This window comes from Chiloscyllium plagiosum, unplaced genomic scaffold (assembly GCF_037043375.1).
Source record: "Chiloscyllium plagiosum isolate Xiang-an unplaced genomic scaffold, Cpla_swu_hap1 HiC_scaffold_40, whole genome shotgun sequence".
NCBI lineage: Eukaryota > Metazoa > Chordata > Chondrichthyes > Orectolobiformes > Hemiscylliidae > Chiloscyllium > Chiloscyllium plagiosum.
In genome coordinates, this window is record NW_028270178.1 from 7,533,968 (window position 1) to 7,543,008 (window position 9,041).

Here is a 9,041-nt window from a genome sequence, read left to right on the forward strand (position 1 = left end):
CAGTGGTTACCCTGGTGCTTGGTACTTCCTTGAGAGAGTCAGTGTCCGCGGACCACTGCCACAGCAGGACAGGTTAGACTTGTTCGCAGGGCGCTCCTTCTCTGTAGGGTTGGGGCCCCACAATGTCACGGACCTCTGGTTCGAGCTGGGAATAGAGAACTGACTGCAGCACCTACAAACACAGATACAAACAGGACAAACAGACGAGAGGAATACAGGACAAACAAAACACAGACAAACAAGACAGCAGGGACCCTGTCAATGAGCCACGATCTGTAGATTTCTTAGTATCAAAGCGAAAATTTAATCGAGGATCTCTCCATCTATCTTGTTGGACTTTCTCTGCCGATATTCCCCAGAAAATCAAGGTCGATAAAGATTAACTCTTTCCTGCGGTTTGTGATTTTCGAATGAGGAGGCAGAATCTGTCAATTAGGACGAGACCGATCCAGCAAGGCATGAAGAAGCACTTTGACACGCACTGGATCATGTCCATGGCACAAGTCCTGGCTCAAAGCGGATCACGCCTCTGCCAAATTAGTTACACTTTAAGTTGGTTGGTTCAGGAGCCTACCCGACTCCCTCCCCAGGCCAAGGCTGTGTTGGCTCAACACCGAATTGCCGCTGTTGCTAAATTAGAATTGTGGCCACCATTTGCAGTCATTTAGCCTCTCTCTGGTCTGACCCGCTGGGGCAGGGTTGGCCGCCAGGTCTGAATTGGGCTAAATTTAAAATATCAAGTTCGCTGACCCTGTTGAGAGACAAAATAAAAAGGGGGGGGGGGGGGGGGGCGGGGCTGCCAACTAACGCCAAACTGTTGGTGAAATTAGCTCAGTAAAGCAGGGACCACACAAACCAGATTGGGTGAAACTGACAAGCTGTTTATTACAAGCGATATCGCTGGAAGAGAAGCTGACTCGGCTGACACAGAGCTGACAGTCTGTTACAGGGAGATCAAGGGTTCTCTTCCCTGAGCAGAGAATCATGCCAGTTTTTTTACAGGAATATTGTACAGTGATGCTAATTGAAAATAGGGAAAATACAGTGGTCTTGATAATTAAGTAATCCAGTTCCCATGGTGATAATCACAAAGCAGTTATCAGAAGAATCTACTGATTTTAGATACGATGACGCATCATGGCAGCATCAATCAGTTCTTAATGGGATCAGGAGATTCCAGCTCTCTTCGAGGGTCAGTGAAAATCTCCTGTGAGCGAGGTATTCTGGTGCCTCTCTCTCTGATCTGTCCTTTCTGTGGCTTTCATATCATTGGGTTACAACACTGCTCTCAGGGCTTTGGGACAGCAGTGTTGATCGAGACCAGGAAGCTTATTGTGAGTTGCTCTTGGGAAGTGTATTCCCTGGTCTGCGAGTGACTATGGTCATGTCTGGTTTCTCTTGACAGCTTGTTTGATCAATACTGATGCATTCTGGGTGTTCCTTGTCCGGTTTGGACAGGCTTGATTTTCTGTGTTCTGTGTGGCCATGCTGTGGGTAGGCAGGGGGGGCAGATGTTTTCCCACAGTGACAAACAGTCAACTCCTTATGCATCACCATTCAAACTAGCAACCGTTTCCATCTAAAAAGGAAGTGTGTGTGTGTGTGTGTGTATGTATGTGTGTGTGTGTATATATCTACATAGATCATGGATCATAGAACACTACAGCACAGAACAGACCCTTCGGCCCTCGATGTTGGACCGACCTATGAACTATTCTAAGCTCATCCCCCTACGCTATTCCATCATCATCCATGTGCTTATCCAAGGACTGTTTAAATACCCTTAATGTGGCTGAGGTAACTACATTGGCAGGTAGGGCATTCCGTGCCTTACCACTCTCTGATTGAAGAACCTGCCTCTGACATTAGTCTTAAATCTATCACCCCTCAATTTGTAGTTCACTGTCTCTCTCTAACTAATCCTCTGATCATCTTGCATGTCTCTGTCAAATCCCCTCTTCGCCTTCTTCTTTCCAATGAGAACAGACCCAACTCTCTCAGTCTTTCCTCATAAGAGCTTCCCACCAGACCATGCGACATCCTGGTAAATCTCGTCTGCACCTTTTCCAATGCTTCCACAGCCTTCCTGTAATGGGGTGATCAGAACTGTACACAATATTCCAAGTGTGGCCAATTTAGCGTTTTGTACAGTTGCAGCATGACATTGTGGCTCCGGAACTCAATCCCTCTACCTATGAAACCTAACACACCGTATGCCTTCTTAACAGCACTATCAACCTGCGTAAAAAACTTTCAGGGACCTATGTACATGGACTCCAAGATCCCTCTGCACATCCACACTACCAAGAATCTTTCCATTGATCCAGTATTCTGCCTTCCTGTTATTCTTCCCAAAGTGAATCCCAACACATTTAGCTGCATTGAACTCCATTTGCCACCTCTCAGCCCAATACTGCAGTTTATCCAACTCCCCCGCAGCCTGCAACATTCTTCCACACTGTACACTACTCCACCGACTTTAGTGTTATCTGCAGATTTACTAACCTATCCACCTAGGCCTGTGTCCAAGTCATTTATGAAAATGACAAACAGCAGTGGTCCAAAAACAAATACCAAAACACAACACTGGTAGCCGGATTCCAGGCTGAATATTTTTCATCAACCACCACTCGCTGCCTGCTTCCTTTCAGAAAGCCAGTTTCTAATTCAAACTGCTAAATCACCCTCAATCCCATGCCTCTGCATTTTCTCCATGTATGTGTGTCGGTGAGTGTGTGTGCGTGTGTGTAAATGTTTATTATTCTCCCTCTCTGTTTCTAGCTCTTGTATGAGGATCCCTCATAGTAAAGCAATTTGATTCTCTCCATCTCTGCATCGTTCAGGTTTCAGTTCCCAAATCTAGTGCTGAACCAGGCATGATGCTGTTGAAATGCAGATCAGGCTCGAGGGGCTGAATGGCCTCTTCCTATTCCTAGTTCGGATGGTCTTATGCTCTTAATGCCATCTCCCAGCTCTTGGCCCATGTCCTGGAGGCTATGACTACACAAGGGACGGATCTGAAGCGTTCTCCGGTCTTCCAAGGGTCTCTGAGTGAACCGGCCTTTCTGGGTTGGAATTCCAGACTCTGAGTGAGAAATGAAATCTTCTCAAGGCTCCTCTTAGTCTTTGACTGCAAGGTAGATCAGGCCAGCCACGGGTAAGTGAAAAGCAGGTCTGATGTGCTCACTTCCCTAATTCGGAATGACGTGCGGGAGTACATTGTATCCTTCATCAGACGATTGTGCTATCCCACCTGGCTGCTATCAAGGTGCAGGCTGCCTATGATATGGGTTATACAGCGTTTGCCCCTGCTCTGATTGGTTAGCTCAGCTGGCTAGGCAGTCGTTTATAATGCAGAATAAAGACAACAGCGTGGGTTCAATTCCCACACTGAATGAGGTTACCATGAAGGTCTGTCCTTCTCAATCATCGCCTGAGGATCGGTGGCTCTCCCTGCCCCCCACTGCTTAAAGCACCACCAGTCATCTCTCTCTAATAAGAGGTGCCCTATTGTCTATTAAGTCTACAGTGACATTGCATGCTGAGCTCTGTACGCAGGTCTGGTCACCATACTGGCAGAGTGATGTTAATGTGTTGGAACCATAGAAATGGTTTCTGGACTAAGATCCCCTGGAATCAGTAAAGTTTATGATGAGGAAAGGGCCCTTATGTGATCATTATCAAGAAAATGGTGGGCGGCACAGTGGCACAGTGGTTAGCACTGCTGCATCACAGCGTCAGAGACCCGGGTTCAATTCCCGCCTCAGGCGACTGACTGTGTGGAGTTTGCACGTTCTCCCCGTGTCTGCGTGGGTTTCCTCCGGGTGCTCCGGTTTCCTCCCACCATCCAAAGATGTGCAGGGTCAGGTGGAATGGCCATACTAAATTGCCTGTAGTGTTAGGTAAGGGGTAAATGTAGGGGTATGGGTGGGTTTCGCTTCGGCGGGTCGGTGTGGACTTGTTGGGCCGAAGGGCCTGTTTCCACACTGTAATCTAATCTAATCTAAAAAAAAGTCAGGGTATATAAAGACAAGCTGTTTTCACTGGGTGGGAATTCCGAAACGAAGGAGCAGAGTTTGAGAATTCAGACCATAGTGTTCAGGCAGTGCATTCCACGCCCCTACCTCTCTTTGAGTGAACAAACTACCTCTGACAGCTGTCCAATATCTATCACCCCTCAATTTGAAGCCATGCCGCCGCATGCTAACCATCACCATCCGAGAAAAAGGCTCTCACTGTCCACCCTATCTAACCCTCTGATTATTTTATATGTCTCAATTACATCACCTCTCAGACTTCTTCTCTCATATGAAAACAGCCTCAAGTCCCTCACGCTTTCCTCTTAAGACCTTCCCTCCATACCAGGCAGCATCCTCATAAACCTCCTCTGAACCCTTTCCAAAGCTTCCACATCCTTCCTATAATGCGGTGACCAGAACTGAATACAATACTCCAGGTGCAGCTGCACCAGAGTTTTGTACAGCTGCAGCATAACCTCATGGCTCTCATACTCAATCTCTCTACCAATAAAAGCTGACACATTGTATGCCTTCCTCACAACCCTATCAACCTGTGTGGCAACTTTCATGGACCTGTGTACCTGGACACCGAGCTCTCTCTGCCCATCCACAGTACCAAGAATCTTACCATTAGCCCAGCACACTTTATTCCTGTTACTTCTTCCGAACTGAATCATCCCGCACTTTTCCACATTCAACTCCATTTTCCAAAGCTCAGCCCACCTCTGCAGCTTATTTTTGTCTCTCTATAACTTACAACATCCTACGGCACTATCCACAACTCTACCGAACTAAGTGTCATCTGTAGATTTACTAACACAGCCTTCTATGTCCTCTTCCAGGCAATTGATGTAAATGACAAACAGCAGTGGCCCCAGAACAGATCCTTGTGGTATACCATTTGTAAGTGAAGTCCAGGATTAATATTTCCCATCCACTACCACCCTCTGTCTTTTTTCAGTTAGTCAACTTATGATACAAACCGCTAAATCACCCTCAATCCCATGCCTCTGTATTTTGTGCAATAGCCTACCATGGGGAACCTGACCCAACCAATGATGGTCACATCCCATGAGTGCATATTTTTAAAACATCGTTTCATGGTCTGGAAACAATAGGCCCCTCCTGTTTTGTTAACTGTGGAGTGTTCTTTATTTATAACACAAGAAATTCATGTAACCAGGTATTTTACTGCGTTACTAATCTTCGCTCTGAATGCAGACAATGTTGCTGCATAAATAAATGTGTTTATGCAACAACTTAGGTTCCGCAGCATGTGACCAACTTTCCTGAAGTGATACTGAAAATCCGAGTAATTATCAGAATTGTTTCCTTGAATGGCATAATGTAAGAAATTTACAACACTGATGAACCACAGGAGGATGAAGCTCCCAGAGATGGAGAGCAGCAAAATCACAGCCTTTCTTCTGCTCTCCATCTCTGGGTCTCTGTGATTCTCGCCTTTGCTCTCACCCTTCAGCCTCTTCCGGACTTGGCTGGTCACTAAAGTGTGTCTGACTGTCAGAGCATTGAGTGACAGAATTAAAGCGAATGGTATTAAAGGTCTTAAAACTGTATCAAGCCAATCTAAAGCCACCCACCAAGTTTCAGTAAAGTAGCTTGACTTTGTTATACAGCCGAATGGCACATTGTTGACTATCATCCGAGGCTCATATTGAAAATAGAAGGGAATGTTTTTCAAACAGAACAGGGTGCAGGTTGTTGCGAGAACCACAGTCGCAGTTTTCTCAGTGCAGTATTTTGCTTTCAGTGCCTGACAACAAATGATCACAAACCGGTCAAAAGAGAAAGTGACGGTGAACCAGACAGAGCAGTCCCTGGCTGAACGTAACAGCACCCCAGTAACACTACACACAGAAGTGATGTCCAGGAAACACCGTGGGTAATAATAAGAGCGAAATCTTTTCACTATAATGCCAAAGATAATGACCAGAAGATCAGCAGCTGCCATAACTACCAGGTAGCGAGAAGTACAAGGCGAAATACCGCACCTTCCCCGTGAAAGGATAGCAATTGACAGCAAATTAACTGTGGAAGAAAAATGGGAAAGATGTGGTGAATTACTGATACGAACAATCCCCCTGCCTATTCCAGAGAGCAACAGTAGGACCTTACCACCAAAATCCAGCACACTGTGTGAGTGGAAGTGGTCAGGTTGAGTGAATTTAAACACTTTCACACCCACCTGAGATTGATCTTCCAACCTAGTGACTACAGAGATTATGGAGTTTGGACAGAGACCGAGCTCATGGCCCATCCTAGGAGAGCAGAGGGAAGTCTGTGATTTTGTTTGATTTGTATGGGCACTATCTGAATGTGTGTATTGGATTCTTCCAGTTCTCAGCTCCAACTCTGGCAGGTGCAGAATCCCATCAGAAACCTCACCCCCAACTCATTCACAGGACTGGAGAATGGACTGTCAATAAATCAATCTCACCCTTCCTCCTTGGATCAGGTCATGCCCTACTCTTTGTATCGGACCAAATCCTGATTGGAGCCACAACAGGATCAGCAATTAGGTCATCTGCTTGAGAACTTGGAGTGCAAGCTCGTAGTTCCGTGAAAGTAGGGGTGCAGGTAGATAAGATAGTGAAGAAGGTATGCTTTCCTTTATTGATCAGAACACTGAGCATAGGACTTGCGAGGTCACGTTATGGTTGTACAGGATATTGGTTAGACCACTTCTCGAATATTGTATTCTGTACTGGTTACCCTGCTATAGGAAGGATGAAGTGAAACTTGAAAAGTTTCAGAAAAGATTTACAAGGATTTTGCCATATTTGTAAGGTTTGAGCCAACAGGAAGATACTGAAAGGCCTGTGGCTGTTTGCCTGGAGCATCGGAGGATGAGGGGTGACCTTATAGAGATTAAAAGAATCAGAGGGGCATGGATAGGACAAATAGTCAAGGTCTTTTTCCTGTGGTGGGCAAGTCCAGAACTAGGGGGCATAGTTTCAGGATGAGAAGTGAAAGATTTAAAAGGAACCTGAGGGGCAACTTTTTCACACAGAGGGTGGTGCGTGTATGGAATGAGCTACCAGAGGAAGTGATGGAGGCTGGTACACCTACAACATTTAAGTCTTATATGAGTATATGAATAGAGAGGGATTAGAGGAATATGGTCCAAGAGCTGGCAAATGGGACTCGCTTAATTTAGGATATCTGGTCTGCATGGCTGAGTTGAAATGAAAGATATATTTCGTTGCTGTGTGACTCTACGACTCTATCAGAACCTGCAAAAAATTTGAAACAAAACTACTCAATTTGTCTTCCACAGGTGCAGCAGAACAGAACATGCAGGGCTCCCTTAGTGGCAATATTGAGTTTTAGGACAGTTGTGATATTTACACTGTAAATCAACACATCCATGCATCACAAATGTCTGGGTGTGCAGGGATCCGGAGGGGAATCTGTCAAGCTTGGTGAGGAGAAGAGAATTTCCAGATGGGATGGCAGTTAGATAAAGCTTTCTAAATCAAAACGGAGCACATATCCCACAATTCCTTTGCATCACAAAAAAAAAACAATCAGAGTTTTAAATTTCACAACTGATCCCGCATCCACTGCCATTTGTGGAAGAGAATTCCAAACATCTCCCATCCTGAGTGTATCGAAGTGCTTCTTCATGTCTTGCTGGATCGGTCTCGTCCTAATTGACAGATTCTGCCTTCTCATTCGAGAATCACAAACCACTGGAAAGAGTTAAATCTTTATCTTCCTTAATTTTCTAGGGAATATCGTGTAGGACTTCACTCAGATCACACCTTTTTATTTCGAGAGAAAACTGGCCTGATTTGTGAAATAAAACATAAATTACTGAATAAACCGAGGAGGATGGGCAGGAAATGTGGGTGAGAAATCAGAGTAAATGCGTTCGGTCCAGTGATCCTTCGTCTGAACTCATACCACGTGCCCTCACACCGAATTGAATCAGAAGAGATGACAGAACACTGAGATCAGAGATTGTTGCAGCCGCAGTGAGGTTAGGAGTCTGTGTCAGTGGAGAATTCTACCGAGAATGCTGCTTCAGTGAATTGCTGTGACTTTTCTGATGCCTGGATAAGGCTGACCACTCAGTGAGCTGGAGACATTATCGTCCAAAAGATAAAACCAGAGAGCAGATCAGCAGCAGATTAAAACTAGTTCAATTCTCATAAAGCCTTACCAGGAACGCCAATAATAGCAAGAATGGTGTAGAATGCCTTCTCCACTTGTTGAATTGGTCGGTGCATTTTTTCTGGGCGAGGTGACCTGTCCCTTCAGGCAGCTGACAATCTCCTTGTTTGAAACTCTGAGCTGATGCATTCCCAGAGACGCTCACTTATACAGTGTGGAAGCTCCTTGGAGAGATCGAGGTGACAACATTACTCAACTTTGTTGCTGTGTTTCAAATTTCTGTCAACGAACAAACTAATTACAATAACAAGTTTAATCCAAATAATGAAGGAGTGTTGCTGCTCAGTGCATCGAACACAATAGCAAGAACATAATCTGGAATCTGCCAGCAATAACACTGTCCACTCAAACACCACGAGCCTCACCCCAAGGTCACAAAATATTTCAGTTGTTGAAACTTTATTGCTGGAACAGCACAGCAGGTCAGGCAGTATCCAGGGAACAGGAGATTCGACGTTTCGGGCACAGGCCCTTCTTCAGGAATCAGGGCCTGTGCCCGAAACGTCGAATCTCCTGTTCCCTGGATGCTGCCTGACCTGCTGTGCTGTTCCAGCAATAAAGTTTCAACTTTGATCTCCAGCATCTGCAGACCTCACTTTCTCCACAAAATATTTCAATCGATGCTGCATTGAGACAGTTTACTCCAAGTGTGAAACTATGTCTCAGAGCTGTCGTTCTACCATCTAAGCAAGGAGGTGTCCTCTTTAAACAAGAGCATTTCACTCACTTGATTGAAAAGTGAATCTTCTCACACACTGAATGTGTGTGTTGCTGCTGAGGTCAGCATTTATTCCCTATTCCCTATTGCCCAGGATCCGGAGTCAC

The 9,041-nt window shown here is 45.4% G+C and overlaps 1 protein-coding gene across 1 annotated transcript; it reads right to left on the reverse strand.

Moving 5' to 3' along the window:
• Positions 1–5,190: 5,190 nt before the first annotated feature.
• On the reverse strand, positions 5,191–8,272 carry LOC148138302 (putative G protein-coupled receptor 139). Its single transcript, XM_087981536.1, has 2 exons — positions 8,206–8,272; positions 5,191–6,068 (listed from the first exon to the last, which is right to left on the reverse strand). The coding sequence occupies exons 1-2, from the start codon at positions 8,270–8,272 to the stop codon at positions 5,191–5,193; spliced, it is 945 nt and encodes a 314-aa protein (XP_087837662.1).
• Positions 8,273–9,041: the final 769 nt, after the last annotated feature.

What these genes read in the sequence shown, in the direction of transcription:
- LOC148138302 (XM_087981536.1), bottom strand. Translation starts at nt 8,272, where the DNA reads ATGCACCGACCAATTCAACAAGTGGAGAAGGCATTCTACACCATTCTT. An exon ending in TGCTATTATTGGCGTTCCTG is followed by an intron (nt 6,069 to 8,205) that starts GTAAGGCTTTAT and finishes TTTCTTCCACAG; the next exon opens with TTAATTTGCTGTCAATTGCT.